This window comes from Aythya marila (assembly GCF_965140915.1).
Source record: "Aythya marila genome assembly, chromosome: 15".
Taxonomy (NCBI): Eukaryota; Metazoa; Chordata; class Aves; order Anseriformes; family Anatidae; genus Aythya; species Aythya marila.
In genome coordinates, this window is record NC_139056.1 from 4,964,032 (window position 1) to 4,980,034 (window position 16,003).

Below are 16,003 nucleotides of genomic sequence, written 5' to 3' on the forward strand. Positions count from 1 at the left end.
AGTGCAGGCTGGCATTTCCCTGGGGGAGAGGCTGCTGATAAGGTTATGGCACTCATTTATTGTGCCACAACTTAGAGCAGGCAGCAAGCCGTCTTTGCCAAGCATCATTCAAAGACTGTAATCTTGCAGGGTTTTTTATAATACTGCATTTCCTTAGCATTATTATTATTCCTTTTACCTTTTGTTTCCCAGTGCTGGCACAACATCTGATGTGCCTCTTTACATAGGCATGATTTTTGCGAAGGAAAATGTAACTCACTGCACATAAAACTCCATCCTAGACAGTTCTGCCTCTGAGAAATACTTTCCTTTCCTAACCAGAATAGCCTGTGACGATGCTGAAAGGAAATCTCGGTAATTACACTGCACCAAAGACTCTGTTTATGGTTTTGGGAGGCTTCCCTCATCCTGCAGCTAGACTGTGCCTTATTCTCCTGGCACATACAAATACATCGTCAGACCCACGGAAAACGAGCATCGCACGTACGTATAACCCACACGTGGGCTCCCACGCAGCAGCTAGCAGGGAGCAGAGCAGTGCAGCACGCAGAGAGCCCTGGAGCCAGCGGGAGGGCAGGGCATGGTGACTCCCGCTTGGCTCTTGCACCCAAAGGAGCCGTGTCAGCCTCACTGGCATTGTGCAACTCCACAATTAAAATTGACACAGGGCACAGAGGCGTGTGGGTCCTAAGCTCTGAGAACACCTTGCTTAGCCTGGGAGCAGCTCCTCGGCTCCAGCTGCACCAGGAGCGGTGTCTCCAGTGCGAGCCAGGCCCTGGGCTTTAGGGACAGGGCAGTCTGCCTGCCTGCCCAAGCTGCTCTAATTTCACAGAGGATCCACAAGGGTAGGCAGGTTTCTTCTGTTTAATAGTGTGAAATGAAAGCAGGCAAATCTCCTGTTTGTCATCACGCAGATAATGAGTTGGTTTCCTCCTGCCATGTTTTGCCTGATCCCAGCGCTGCGACAACACCTTCTTCCTTATCTCAAGCCCTTACTGATCTACCCTGTGCCCAGACCTGGTGATTACACCGTCGTGAATCACAGGGTAGCTGAGGCTGGAATGGGGCTGTGGACCTGGTCCAACGCCCCTGCTCAGACAGGGCCACCTGCAGTGGGTTGCCCAGGACCATGTCCAGATGGATTTGGATATCTCCTGGGAAGGAGACCCCAAAACCTCCCCGTGCAACCTGTGCCAGTGCTCAGTCACCACAAATAAGTGTTCCTGATGTTTAGACCATTTCATGTGTTTTAATTCATGCCCATTGCCTCCCCGTGGGCTGTGGGGCAGACCCCCCGAGGCTGGCAGCGTGTGAGGCTGCACGGAGCTGGGAGCTGCCTTTGCGGCCCCTCTGGGGCTCTCCATGGGTACCCCGTGGCAGGATGCTGGTGAACACAGCGGGGACGTGCCTGGATTTCAGCAGATGACATGAGGCCACCGGGCTTTCCAGCTCATTCAGGATCTTCCAGGTTATATTCCACTGTGCAGGATAAACATGTTTAGAGCAATCCAAACCCTATGTGAGCAGCTGATCTCCCTTCCCAGATGGGAACGGTGCACCCATCCCACCCCCTTTGCATCTGGCCTACCTTTTTTCACTGGGAGCTGAAGAGCTGCTCAGAGAACCTGGCCCGTGAGCCCTGGTGGCAGCTGGCAGCCTCCCTCTAGCGCTCATCCACGTCAGGGCACAGACCTCAAACCCAGAACGCGCCGGCTGCCCGCTTATTGTCCCAGCAAGCTGCGTGTGAGGAGGCCACATGCAATTATAAATGCTGAAGGCAGCAGGATGTAAACTCTTCGTTTCTAAATGGGGGCCGTGGCACAGAAAGCAGGCGGTGGTGCTGGGCACGCTGCGTGCCTGGGGAAGCAGAGGAGCCAGAGCCTGGGCTGCATCCAGCAGGGCTGGAGGGAGGCTGCGTGTGCACCTCCTGGCCGTAGCAGTATTTAAGCAGCATCCGGGACTGGGGAAGTTCATGAGAACTTCACAACTGTTGTAGTCAATCCTTCTACTTACAGTCTTTCCAGTTTTAAAATATTTGTTGAAGTTACAAATCATTTGTACTTTAATTTGACGTGTGTGTTTGTGTGTGAACATCAGAGATGATGAGGAAGTCTCGTGCTGGTTAAACAGCACCGGCCCATTTTCTGTTTGCATTCGCATCGGTTACCAAGTGCTAGGCAGGAGCAAAGTGCTCACATAGCAGCAAGGCAGTGTTTGTTTTAAAATGCCCCTGTTAGCACCACTCAAAGCACGGCCAACCAGCTCAGCAAACAGCTCTGCTGTGTGCCCATCCCAGCACCATTTGTGCAAAGGCACGGCGATGCTCGTGGGGTTTGTACCTGCTGGCCCACGTGCAGCAGGGACCAGAGAGGTTCTGCAGGTGCTGCTGGGTGACAATATAGGGATGGAGATGTTTTCTCTGCTGACAGGTGTGGATTTTTTGGTTAATTAAGCCTTTTAATCGGAACTTAATTGGTTTTTGATTACACTGGAATAAAGATGTTGGGAGAAAAATCAAGCTCTTCCCTCTCGTTTCTGCATGCCGACCCCTGCGTGGCTGCCTGCAGCAGCGGCTGGTGCCAGGGGATGGAGCAGGGGGGCTGCGGGAGGGCTGGGCTGCTCCCCCCGGCCTGGCCCTGATCTCTGTTCCCCACACACATGGGGTAATTCACCCACCGCTCCCCCAGCAGAGTGCTCTGCTGAGGCCAGTTCACAAAAGCCTTGGAAGGAGGAGCACCGATCCAGCAGATCCTGCCCCAGCACTGGGAGATGGTCATGGCCATCTTTCCACTTTCACCGTGGCTCAGTTTGCCGCCAGCTCGTCTGTACCACACGTGGCTGCTCGAGGTGAGAGGCAGGACAAGGGGACAAGCTGCACCACCTGAGCAGGGATATGTGCCATGCCTGGGAACGGGGTGCTTGGGGCTGCTCCTCTCCTTTCCACATGAGAGCAGCCAACACCCTTGAATTTACTCTTCTTCCTCCTCTCATTTTTTCTTTCTCTTTCTCTTTCTCTTTCTCTTTCTCTTTCTCTTTCTCTTTCTCTTTCTCTTTCTCTTTCTCTTTCTCTTTCTCTTTCTCTTTCTCTTTCTCTTTCTCTTTTTTCCTTTCCCTATCCTTCAGCAGCTTGCACCAGCTGCCTCGTGCCCACTGGGCAGGGTGCAGCCAGCTAGGTTCACCCCGTGGCATCTGCCTGACCTCGTGCTGCTGGGAGCACCAGGAGCCACCTGGGTTGCCTTCTCCTCTCCCACGGGGGTCACTGTCAGTGTGGGATCTTCTGGGTGTCCCACCGTCCCACCAGGGGGATGAGGAGCACTCCAACAGCCATACACCTCGACTGGAAACCTTGGCCCTGGAAAGAGAGGCAGGACTGAGGAGGAGAGGCAACAAAAAGAGAAGCAAACTCAAGGAGACGCCTGCCTGGCCTCTTCCTCCCACAGCTTTGGGTTGGGTGGGGTGGGAGCAGCACCACGGGGAATGACTTCTCTCCTCTGCTGCGTTTGGGATGGCCCAAACCAGGCAGTGCTGGGTGAGGACGCCCGGGCCTGCTGCGGGGGGGTGATTTTGTGCCACTTTACGCAGCGCACCAGGGCCGTGGCTGCAAGCTGAGCGCTCTGCGCTTCCTCATGCATTTTCAGTGACTGCGGGGAGGTTATTTTAACAAAAGCCTCATCAAAACAAGCCCTCCCGAGGGAGCTGAGATCGTGCGGCTCCGAGGCAGCAAATGAGCTCCAGCCCTTCGGCACGGGGAGGGAGTTGGGCTGGGACCACCGAGGCGGGGGCACGCGGGGCTGGATCCGTGCCCACCGCCAGGCCTCCCCCCCGGCTCGCCCCCAGCCCTGCCGCAGCGCTGGCTCCCAGCCGCCTGCCAGGCCCTGAACAAAGGCAGCGAACGCCCTGGGATGTGGCAGCAGGCTCAGCCCGGACAGACGGACACAGACGGACACACAGCAGGGCGGGGAGAGCCAACCGTGCCCCCGGGGAGCAAGGCACAGAGCAGGCGGCCCCAGGCCCGTGCACGGTGCTCGGGTCTCGGTGCCCGGAGCTCCTCATTCGGCTGAGGGCTGGTGCTGGTGGTCATTCCCCCTTCTGCTCCTGTTGCAGGTTGCCCCACTTCTGGGGAGGCTTCCAAACCCTCACAGCTGGAGCAGGATAAATGAACCTGGTGCTTAGGGACGTGGTTCAGTGGGTGACACTGGTGGTAGGGGGACGGTTGGACCTGATGATTTCAGAGGGCTTTCCCAGCCCTAATGGTTCTGATTCCTGGCAGAAGAGGCTGCCATGGGGCTGCCCAGCATCCCCGTGCCTGCGGCTCCCAGCCCCCCGAGCCCCTTCTGAGTGCCCCGCTCCCTGCCCAGCGCCCCCACCCACCCCATCCAGCCCATCGCCCTCCCGCTCCACCCGAGGCAATTTGGGGGTGCTCCAGGAATTAAGCAGTGGCGCTGAGTGGAGGGGATTCTCTGAGGGCTTGTAAGGGTTGAGCTCGTGCTCCGTGCCCTGCCTCCCCTCGCAGGCTGTCACACAGCAGGGGGATCTGGCTGCTCCCCCAACACCTCTGACCCCACTGCTCTTTGGAAACGACCAGAGGAGAGGTTTTTTTCGGGGGGCAGGCAGGCAGAGGGGCTGTGAGACAGCGTGGGGCTGAGCCCCGCTGTGGAGCCAGACCCTGATTCCTGATCCGCCAGAGCCGGAGCAGGAGCTGGGGGTCCGTGGGATCCCCCTGGGGGGCTATGGGGTCACTCGGGGTGGCCATGGAGTCCCTGTGGAGATCCAGAGGGTCCTCCTGGGGGGGACAATGGGGTCCCTCTGGGATCCACGGGGTCTCTCTGGGGTCCATAGGGTCCCTCTGGGGGTCCAGGGGGGCCCTGGGGGTGTCCCTGGGGTCCCCCTGCCCGGGGCTCGTTGTCCCCGCGGGGGCAGCCATGGGGGGGCGCGGTTCCCGGCCTCGCCCCTCCGCCCCCCTCCCAGCCTCGCGTTCCCATCACTCCCCGCGCCGCCGCGCCCACTCTTTCCACCGCCCCCACCCGCGCGGAGCACGCCGGGACTCGTAGTTCCCCACCGCACCTCCCTCCACCCCCTCCCCCCCGAGAGGGGCGGGGCGAGGCGTGACGGACGTGCCTCCCGCCCTATGGCGAGGCGCGCTGGCAGCCGCGGGGCGGGGCGCGGCCGCCGCCTCTCCTCGGGCCGAGCGGGCGCTGCGCGGCGCCAGGCGGAGGCTGCGGCCCGGCCCCGGGGCGCCCGGCGCGGAGCTGAGCGCGGGGCCGGGGCTGGGGCAGGGACCGAGGAGCGGGGGTGGCGGCGGGGCTCCGGGGCTCAGCCCCCAGAGCCGAGGCTGCCCCGGGCCCGGCGGCGGAGCAGCAGCAGCGGCAGCAGCCCTGGAATGCGGCCTGAGCCTCCCGGCCGAGCCAGGGGCGATGGGGACGCAGGGCAGCCCGGTGAAGAGCTACGACTACCTGCTGAAATTCCTGCTGGTGGGGGACAGCGACGTGGGCAAGGGCGAGATCCTGGAGAGCCTCCAGGACGGGGCGTCCGAGTCCCCCTACGCCTACAGCAACGGTGAGCGGGGGGCTGGGGTGGGTTTTTTTGGGGGTTGGGGTGGTTTTTTTGGGGGGGTTGGGGTGGGTTTTTTGGGTTGTTTTGGGTTGGGTTGGGTCATTTTGGGGTTTTATGGGGTTGGTTTTGCAGGTTGGGTTTGTCCCTGTGTCCCTACAATGCTTCCCATCGGGGTGTGTGCTCCTGGCAGCGGGGAGGCTGCCACTGCCTATGGGGTTCCCCCAAGGGTCTGGCGGAGCTGCCGGTGCCCCCTCAAAGCACCGACCCCATAGCTCGGGTCTATGGGGCCGTCACCGAGCCGGGCTCTGCCTCCACGGCCTGCTCACAGAGCCCGGGCAGCTTCTCCATTATCTCCACAGGGGTTAACGCCAGGGCTGAGCCGCGCTAGAAGGAAGCGGGGCCCGGAACAAAAGAACGGGAGCAGAGCGGGAGCGGTGCTGCCAGAGCAGAGCTGGTAGCGCTGGGTGGCCGGCTGCTGAGCACGGCGTGGTTTGTGCCCCTCCTGCAAACATCACGGCTTATAATGGAGCCCCTGACAGACCATTAACTACAGTGTCACAAGACCGTAATTAAGAGCCAAGGAGTGGCGCTGTGCTATTTCCTGCGTCCCCTCGCCGCAGTCAAAGCGTAACACGGCCTGGCAGGGTGCAGGTCCTGGGGTGATGTTCAATCTGTCATCCTTCTCCCCGGCCTCGATGCGAAATAACGGCCCCAGGGGCTCGACAGAAGCAGCGCAATTCAGATCCTGCCCCAGCGCCGCAGCTGGCCCGAGGGCTGGAGCGGTTGGTGCCCTGTTCTGTCTGTAAACAGGGATCCGGGAGGATCGGGTGCTTCTGGGGGCTCTGAATTGAAGCTGGCTGAACACGGAGCATACAGGAGCAGCGTGGCTCTCCTCCCGATGCTGTGCTCGGCCCCCCAAGCTGCTGCCATCTCCGTAGGAGCTGATGCAAGAGCGCACCTGCTCTGCAGATACTCACGGGGAGGCAGTGACTCAGAAGTCAGGGTAGTTGTGAAACGAGAGTAGCAAATTCTGGAACTAGGAGGCTGTGGGATCATTCATCTGTTTGGATGTCTGGCTGCGCTTGTGCGGTTTGCATTCGAGGAGATGCTGGGCAGCTGCCTGAAGCCTTTGCATCCCTGAAGCACCCGGAGCGTAGTGCCCGCTGCATGGAGAGGGGTGAGGAGTGTTTGTTTTAGGTGCGGTGTTAACGATGGAGTTGTCTTCCAATAAAACGGTTGTTTTGAGGCTAGTGATGCAGGAATAATGCGGACAATTGGAAAGGGAGCGTGTGGTGGGCTCCCTGATGCATGTGCAGAGCCCAAAGAGCTGTCGCTGTGGCTGTAGCAGGTTTATCTCTGTACCTGCTGTTCGTAACAACGAGGTAACGCTGTCTATTTCTTGAAAAAGAAATAACGTTTTCAAAACCTCCCCTCATCTTCTGTAGGCAATTGAACCTATTGCTAATTAGGGAATTGGGTCACGTGCTGTTTTTATTACAGCAATATATGCCTCGATAGTCTCTGTTGCTTCTGCAACTGCATGCCTTTTGGATAATCAGATTGAGCAGCTTTGAAATCTGAGTGAATTTGATACCAGAGAGATTCCTGACAGCCCTGGCAGTCAGGTTTCCTCCGTCTCTGATCAGCTGGGCTGTGCGTACCGGCAGGGGAAGCCTCGCCGCGTGTGCTGCCTGTGCCCCGACGGAGACTGGCCCTCGATGCGCAGGCACGTGCCTGTTTTTTTCTCTCCTGAAGACAAAACTTGCCCTGATCAGTGTGAAAAGGAGCGTGCTTTAGGTCGCATGGTGACAGGGACGTGTCTCGGCTCATGCTCAGATCCCTTGTACCCAACCTGTGTTGGGGAAGGGGTAAGTAGGGTGCCCACGCGCTGTCCCAGCGGGGTCATTTGGACAAGGACAGCTGTTTGGATGCAGGCTTTAGAAATGCAGGGTGAAATACCTTCCTTTCGGCTCTGGGGAGGCACACCTTTTAAAAGGGAAACTCTGTAAATGAAGCCCCGGATCTTTTCCTGCTTACCTGCCCTACACCTGATGTCTAGAAAGCAGTCAGAGGGATTCTTCGCTCCGCGAGCAGTGAGGTGTTGGAGAAGTGGGCGGCCAAGGGATATGAGAGCCCTTTTCCTACCAGCATCTCCTTTGGGAGCTCTAAGCAGCAAGGAGCCTCTGCTTGCTCCCACCCAGTTCTGAAAGCCTGGAGGGCTGTGTGATGAGGCTTAAAGCATCGTGGTTGCTTCTCTCTGCCCTCGTCCAGGATCCCAAAACCCCGCTTCTCAGCGTCTCCCTGTAGCGTGGCACCCTGTGCGACACCAGACACCAGGCACGGAGCTTCTGGAGGCTCAGCAGAGGCAGTGTCAACGGAGATTTGGCGTCCAGCTCTCACCTGTGTTCCTCACTGGGTTGCTGCTGAAGCCGCTGAGAGTGTTGGTGTCGAGGAGTGTGAGGCTGAGCGTGCTCCTGGTGAGGAGCAGGGTCTGTCCCCCAGGGCTGCTGCTTGTGCCATGTGGCTGGGCATTGGCACCCCTGCCCCAGGAGGGCTTGTAGCTGAGGTGGAATTGTGTTTTGCTGCTTCTTGCTCAGCTTCAGAAAGCCCTAAGCAAGCATCCTCCCTAGTATTTTAGGGAAAATGTGAGCTTTCGGGAGAACACTACGGTTCTGATTTCTGAGCTTCCAGCATTGTCCTTCCCAGCTTTTTCCCCCTCAAACTTCCCAAATCTGCTGCTGTGGAAGCAGGCTGCTGCTCTCAGAGCCCCCCACTGCTCCTGACAGCTGGCAGACCTCACCCGCAAGCCAGAACCCTGCCTTTCCCCAAAAGCTTTGCCCTCTCAGCTCTCAGCCGTGCTCCCGAGGTGCAGCAGGCAGGTTTCCAGCCCTGTGGCGGTGTCCGAGCTGCCTCGGAGCAGGACCACATGCCTTGCCCACAGACAGGAGCCACCTACACAGCTCGCTTGTCCCTTCAGTGCTTTTGCTGCCCAGGAGGGTCCTGTCCTGGCCCTTGAACGGGTGGAAGCCAGACTCTGCGGGGCTGCGAGCACTGAGCCGAGCAGTGGCCGTGTGCTCGCCCGCAGCCAGCCCCGATGCCCCGTCAGCGCCGTGTCACCCGTCCTCTCGGGACCATCTCATTGTCGGTGTGCTGAAACAATCCTGCCGAGCTCGTTAGTTGGCTTGCTGACGAGGCTGCCCTGCGCCGTGCCGCAGCCCCACGGCCTGACTCACCCGGAGCCGCTGCCCGGCAGGCGCGGATGCCGCCGCGGCGTGGGCCAAGGTGCTCGGCGTGCAGCAGGAGTAGGGCCTGGGCTGCCCTCAGCGCTCAGACACGAATGCAATGTGCTCCCCGCTCAGCCTCACGTGATCGGATGCTTTTTCTGTGGCTGAGTCTTCCCCCTCACCTGCTGCTGCTCCCATGGGAGAGGAGAGCCGTGTGCTCGGGAAGGAGCGGAGCATGTTTCTGAGCAGATGGGTTTGATTGGAAGGGGAATAGATTATTTTATTTTGTATTTTTTCTGTTCTCAGTTTGTATTAAGAAAGTCATGAGGAGGGAAGCTCAGGTCTGCTGCGCTCTGGTCTCCGTACAGCAGCATGGGAAGGTGCCACTGCAGGGCAGGGATGTCACCGGGCCCTCCGCAGGGAGACCCCGGCCCCGTCTGGGGCTCAATGTCTGCATTCGAGCACAACTCGTGGTGCTGTGGTACCCGAGGATGCTGTCATTGAGTGACCCACCTCTGGATGCTCAGAAGCATGCAGGCGAGCAGTTCTGCTTTAAACATGCATCTCTGTACACCTGACAGCTCGCCGTCCCTCCCGAGCATACGAGCAACTATTGCAGGGTGCACCCCTGCTTGGCAAGATCTGGGGCAGGGCTGTAGGAATGGGAATAATGCTTTGTTCTGAGGTTTTAGCGCTCTGCTGGGAGTTGGATTTGAGGCAGGATGTTCTAAAAGGAGCCTCGCCATCACGTCCCTGTCGTGGCTGCAGGATGGGTCCGTGGGGAATGCCCCGGCTCAGACAGGCTGATCGTGCTGCTGGGAATCTCCTCAAGCTGCTGAAAGAGCGGAGAGGGTTTGTTACAGCAGGTCCTCGCGGCTGCCAGCGCTCGCGTCAGTGTCCTTCAGGACTGTTTTTTTCCGTGGTCATCAGGGATGCAGAACTGATCTCATCGGAGCAGGCGTTGGGTTAGAAACCACTCCGGTATCTCGTAGTTCTCCCTCATTTACTTTTCCTTTGTGTAAAATTATTTCTGAACGTGCAGTCCTGCAGCTCTCTCTGCTCCAGGGGACCAAGTCCCCGGCAGGCCTGGACGTCTTCTGCTCTCTCAGGTCAGGACGGAGGATGCTCAGCGTGTGAGGCTGTTGTGCACGTGTCACCTTCCAGCAGGGCTGTGTTTTTGCAATGCTGGGCACTTACTCTGCTGAGCTCTCTGTTGCCTGGGCAGTTCTCACTGCCTCTAACACTGCATAAAGGCTTTGCTTCTAGGTGGCTGCTGTATGCCTGAGCCTCAGGTCCACGAAGGTGATGTCGAATGAGTGGGATGAATCTGAAGTGGGTGGGATGCTCTCCTAATAACTGGAATGATGTTTTTCTTTATTTTTTGAGCTTGTTTTTTAAAAGCCAATAGGTTTTGATTTTTCTAGATCGCGAGATGAACTTGTCTGCGTCTGTTGGCCTTGGCTATAAACTGCAGAGGAAAACCCGTGTAAAATGTCTCCTCCTTCCCCGCCCCATCCCCTTCAGCTTTTGTTTCCAGCTGTTCCCTGGCACGTTTTCCTCAGGCAGCTCCCTGCCTCCCTCTCTCACTGAGGAGCAGAGCATCTCTCTGCTGGGCTCACAAAGAGCGATGCTGCAAGCTGAACTTTCAGAGCTGGGGTTTTACAACCTCGCTGCTCTCGTTTTCTTCCCCAAACTTTCCTCTACCCCTCTTCTCCCTCCGACAGCCCAGGCTCATCACCATAGGAGCAGCGATACAGATTCCTTCTGTCATACCAGTTTCTATTTGATTTCAGGCTGAGGAGGAGGGAGGAAGCTTTGAGGCGAAAATCCTCAGCCTGTTTTTGCTGTTTTGCTGAATGCTTTGCTGAGAGCTGGGTTTTGCCTGAGGCAGTCTGGAAGAAGCTTTCCTTGGGGCATGGAGGGCCACCGTGGCGTGGGTCTGCTCCACACCACCAGCGTGGGTCTGCTGCTTCCTGCAAGAGCCGTGCTCACAGCAAGGTTGTGACATCGGTTCTGAGATTCAGCTTGGTCCGAGGGGGCTTCTGCTTGGTGAGAAGCCTTCTACGTACCCGTAGCTTTATAGATGTTGTGGCTATTAAACCATGTGATACTGTCTATCTCTGGAATAATACTTTATTCCATTTAAAGAAAACAAATATTTTTTTAAGCATCACTTTAACTTGCTTTCCATCTCTCCTTCTGAGTTGCCCAGGCGATCTGGGGGTTTTCATGCCACGTTCCTGGCTTTGCACAAGGTCGCTCCCCGCACACTCTCACAGCCACGTCCAGAGCAACGACTGCCCCTTGGTTTTTGCTGGTTTTGGCAGCAGTCGGGCTGTTTTGCCCGTGGTTCTTGTCCCAAGAACCGTGCGTGTGTTTTCTGTTGTGTGTGGGATTTTTTATTTATTTATTTTGGACTGTGAGGTGTCCTGAGCCGATTCTCAGCTCTGTACAGGGAGCCAGCAGTTTCTGTGCTGAGGCACGAGGAGAAGTCGTGCAGGGCTGATCCTACCCGGCCAGAGCCCTGCCCGTGCTGCTCACTGCACGACAAAATGCAGAAACGTGCTAAATGTCTCCTTGGGAAACGTGTGCCTGTTCTTGTAGGGGCTGTCTGCGTTGTAAGGGTAACGCTCGGTGCTTTTGTCTAACCCAACCAGGTGCAATCCCTCCTTTCTCTTCGTAGCAGCCAAAGCGATGCTTCGTGACCCCAGCCGAGGTTCTGGGGCGAGGTGTGCTCTGCAGCAGCTCTAGGGGAAGGCTGGCAGATAACTAGAGGTAGGACTGGAGGGTGTGCTCTCAAGGTTCAGGTTGGCAATGAGGAGACATTTCTGCTCAGAAGAGCAGCCAGGCGTTGGGACGGGTGGCTCAGAGAGGTGGGGGAGTCCCCGTCCCTGGGGGTGTTCAAGGAAAGGCTGGACGTGGTGTTAGGGACAGGGTTTAGTGGGTGATGGTGGTAGGGGATGGTTGGACCAGATGATCTCGGAGGCTTTTCCAACCTTTATGATTCTGTGATTCCGTTTGGGCTGCAGGCAGAGCGCTCGGCAGCGTGCGTCGGGCTGCGCTCACCTCGCCATCAGGGCCGGCTCCTGCTGGGGGCCAGGTCTTGGCACCGGGCAGTGGTGCTCGGCCGTGTCAGCCCTTCAGCAAGCTGTGGCCTCCCTCCTGGGAGCCCGGGAGCCCCGTGCCTCCGCTCCCTGTGTAGGCTTCAGGCTGCCGGCCTCCAAGCACGGTGCTGCCATCCCTCGTGGGGACAGCCTCGGGAGCCGGTGGCAGCCAACTCCGCAAGGCCGGCGCTGTGGAGGTGTTTCACGCAGTCACTCGGGCCTTGTTGAATGTTTTTTTTTTGTCCCCAAGCGTGCCTCGGTGTTTGTCTGGTGGTCCAGCAACAATGCGGATTGTTCTGGTGCCCTGCGGTGCCTCCTCACAGGCTGCCTTTGTCTCCGCGTGCAGCTGTGCCGCTTTTATGGACATCTGAACTGCGAGGCATGAAGAAACTCTTTTTGTCCGTGGGAGCTTCTGTGCATAAAACCAATCTTGATTTTCTTCTAAAGAACAAACCCACTCGACATTCCCGATTCTGGACTGACTTCTGACTGTTTCTGTGGCGTCCCGGGTGCCCGCTGCTGTGGTGTGAGCTGCAGGAACAGATTTGCTCCTGGCTCCAGGCGCGGTTTTGGATGTGGATGTCACCCGGAGCTGAGCGCTGGACAACGTGGCCACCGGGGTGCTGCAGGGAGGTGGAGCAGGCTGCTGGTGGGTGCTCTGCAGGTCTGGGCTCCCCGAGCACTCTGAATGCACGTTTTACTTCTGGCTGGTCACAAAACCGAAGGAGCAGTTACTGCTCGAGGTCCCTGCCACTGGAGATGAAGCTGCCTGGGAGCGGTCTCTTGGGTCTGCGAAAGGCTTTGTGAAGCTGTGAAGCACCCACAACCAAGGTGAGGTGCTTCCCGTTCGACTGCACAGCAGGGATGGGTTTTGTCCTTCCTGCTTGAGGAGGAGGAGGCGATGAAGGGCAGAGCAAACGGCCTCCACCTACCCCGCTCCCCTGTGACCAGCACGATGCGCCGCTGGTCTCCTGGGTGCCCAGTGGGAACCGAGACCTCTTGGTCTTGTTCCTGAGGTAGCTTCTGCTCCACAAAGCGGCGCAGGGCAGTGGGACAAGCACCTGCTTTTGGACCCTCAGCTCCAGCTCTGCCAGCACCAGCCGGGGGCGCAGGGCGGCGATGCTGTCTGGGAGCCTCACCACCACGCTCCAACAGCGGTGCTGCGAGGTTCGTGTCCGCGCTGGAAGGCACAGAGCTGCAGGGACTCCATCCTTCTTCCAAGCCGTATGTTTTGTTGACCCCTGTTGTTGATGAAGATAATTTGTTATTTGTCAATCTAAGGAGTGGGTAATTGAATGCATGACTCAAGCCGATGAGCTCATGTGTTGTTTGGAAGGGTTTTTTCCTGTGGCTTGCAGCTCTGAGCTGACTGGCTGCATTGCTGCTGGTAATGTGCTGCTGTACACGCTTTTTAAGGCCGGATGACTTCATTAGTTGTTATTTGAATGGGTTGAATTTGGTTTTTTCGTCAGCTGCTGTTTGTGCTCATAGCACATTTTTCTAAACAGTTTGGTATAACTTACAGATGATGCATCCGCGGTGCGCAAATCCTTCCCGTGCCGGCCCCGGCAGCTGCCTTCTGCCTGGGAGGAGGGTTTTGGTTTTGGCATAGCAGTCAGTGCACGTTGCCCAGTGACACCTTCCCTAGCGTGTGTGCTTTGAATTTCCGTCCAGTGGCTTACAAGGACCTTTTGGGCTGCTGTGACTCCTGTGCTCATCTGCCTCGTTTGACTAGCAATGAAGTGACAGAGCTTTCTGCGCTGACCTTTGCCCACAAGTGAACAATTCTGGTCCGAGTCTTCAGCCCTGGCTGTCCTTTGCTTGTAGGCTGGTGAAGGCACAAAAAGCACAAGTCAAGGGGGGACAAAAACAAAACAAAACAAAACAAAAAAAAACAACTGAAGATAAGGTACGTGGAACTTTTAATGGTGCCGCCTTCGTGTTCTGTTTCATGCTGCTTGGAGCGACTTGGCTGCTGGGTTCAGTGGCTGTAGGATGACTGTTACTGGCCGTATTTATCACCATACACTGCTCTACAGAAGACAAGTGCAGGATGTGAGCTGCTGTGTCCCGGGTGGCCCCGTGCTGCTGCCCTGCCAGCGCGTGGCCGGTGCTGTGCCCGGCTGCTCCCCGTGCCCGGCCGGCACGCACAAGGGCAGGGCTTTGGGCTTCAAAACCCAGCCACGTCGGTCGTGGCTGAGAAGCTTTTTGTTAACATCTGTAGCACCCAGGGACTTGGCAGAGCAAGCAGTCGTCTTTGGACACTTCTCAGCTATTGCTGGCATTTGGGATAAATTAAGTTCTGCGCTGACTGCTTCAGGCTGGAGCAGAGAACCGAAGCACGCCGGTACGGAGCCTGCTGTGTGCGCCGCTCGCTGCGCTGCTCCTGGTGCAAGTTTAGCACCTTGTTTGTTTGTTCTTTTAACCCACCTGAAAGGTCGGCACGAGCCCTGCGTGGAGGAGAGGGAGGGAGCTTTCAGCAGCTTGTATCTCGCACGCAGTGTGCGTTTCCCCTGCGGAGGTGGGCTGTGCCTCTCCGGTGTGCACAGGTGAATTTGTTCCTTTCCATGCCCAGGCAGCACCGTGCTGCGTGGTCTGAGCTCTTTTGGCCGTGATCAGCACCATCGGATTAAGCCCTGCTGTCCAAGGACCTCCCTGGCCATGCCTGCTGGGGACGTGTGCTCGGCTGCTGCCCCTCAGGCATGGAGCCGCTGCTGGTCCTCATCCTGCAGCGGGAGCTGAGCGGGGTTATGGCACTGCTGAGCCTCCTGCCCTGCTCTCACACCTCCTTCTGAGAACTCAGAACTGCATGCAGTGTTCTTGCTGGCGTCCAACGCTGTATCTTGATGTTAGAGGTTATAAGTTAGGTTTACCCATCTCTGCTTAGCTGCATCTCTGGAAATCCTTCCTGCCAAGAAACTGCGCTGGAGATCTGTTCTTAGCATCTTTCTTTTACAAAAAGGAAGAAAAGACTATTTACATTCTGTTGCCTGCCTTATATTATTTCTCTGAGCTTATGCTCTAAGTGTTTGTTTTCACTTCCTTAAGACCAGCCATATGCTAGATGCTCAGGACTTCTGATCCATCCTTGTGTGTCAGTAAGGATTTCCATGACACTGGTACTATAGATTTGTTGCAGTCTCTCTCCATAGTCTGCCACGCTGACTCTGAGGTGTTCAGTGCTGCCCAAGGCACAGGAGAAATGGGGTATGCTCAGTACCTTTGACGTTGTTCTATTTTACAAACACAGCATGTCTTTGTGTGTTTGTTGTTTTTTTTTTTTCAGTTATTTATTTGCCAGGTGCTCATAGGGAACTACATCGCTTTCTCCTGAGCATCTTCAGCACAGAGCATCACAACCAGCTCCTCGAAGCCGGTTACCTGAGGTCACCAGGACACTGCAGAAAGTTAAATCTCAGACGTGTGCTCTGTTTCTGACTCCAGCTCTGCTCTCCCCACAGATCCCCACAGTCTCTGGCCAGGGTAGCGTTAAGCCTCTTCCCCTCCCTAATGGGGACTCGCTGATGGAGCTGGCTGAGCTTTGCTCTTCGGGGTTTCGCTGCTCATGGTGTGCTGCACCCTGCTCCAGAAGCACCCCACGGGAGTGAGGAAGGATGTCTGGGGCAGCCGTGCAGAGGGGAATTCAGCTCGAGTCATGGCCATGAGGAGGTGCTGGGGTTTAGGTCCCAACATCAGGGGCTGGCAATCTAAGCTTTACAAAAATAATTACCTGAGAATTTTGTCCTAGACCTTTGTCTGATGACCTACACAAAACCAGAAGAGTTTGGGTGATAATGCAGCGTCCTCAGACAGCTGTGGTGTCGTGGCTTTGGCAGTGCTGATGGCAGAGGTGCCCCATCCCAAATGGAAGTGGGTCCTGGGCTTGCTCCAAAAGGCACCCCAGTGGCACAACGACTGCTTCTGGGTGGCTTGGGAGCCTCTACTGGAACTTCCAGTGCAGCAGGGATCCTCTGCAGGTCCCAATGGATCAGGCACATCGCCTTTGTTGTGTTCCCCCAGACCTCAGGTGCCTTTGTTTCTTGGGAGGGTTACACCATGGAGTTGCTTTTGCTTGACCATGTGTACAAATGAAATACCAATCTGTCTAAAAGCAGTAATTGG

General features: G+C 57.0%; 1 protein-coding gene across 1 annotated transcript in view; it reads left to right on the forward strand.

Annotated features, from left to right (window-relative positions):
- Nucleotides 1-5,186: 5,186 nt before the first annotated feature.
- The window catches only part of RAB40C (RAB40C, member RAS oncogene family), a 31,798-nt gene continuing 20,981 nt past the window's right edge, over nt 5,187-16,003 (forward strand). The window contains exon 1 of the mRNA XM_082772582.1: nt 5,187-5,556. Coding sequence (XP_082628708.1) covers nt 5,415-5,556 — 142 coding nt within the window. The 5' untranslated portion in view covers nt 5,187-5,414. The remainder of the gene's footprint in view (nt 5,557-16,003) is intronic.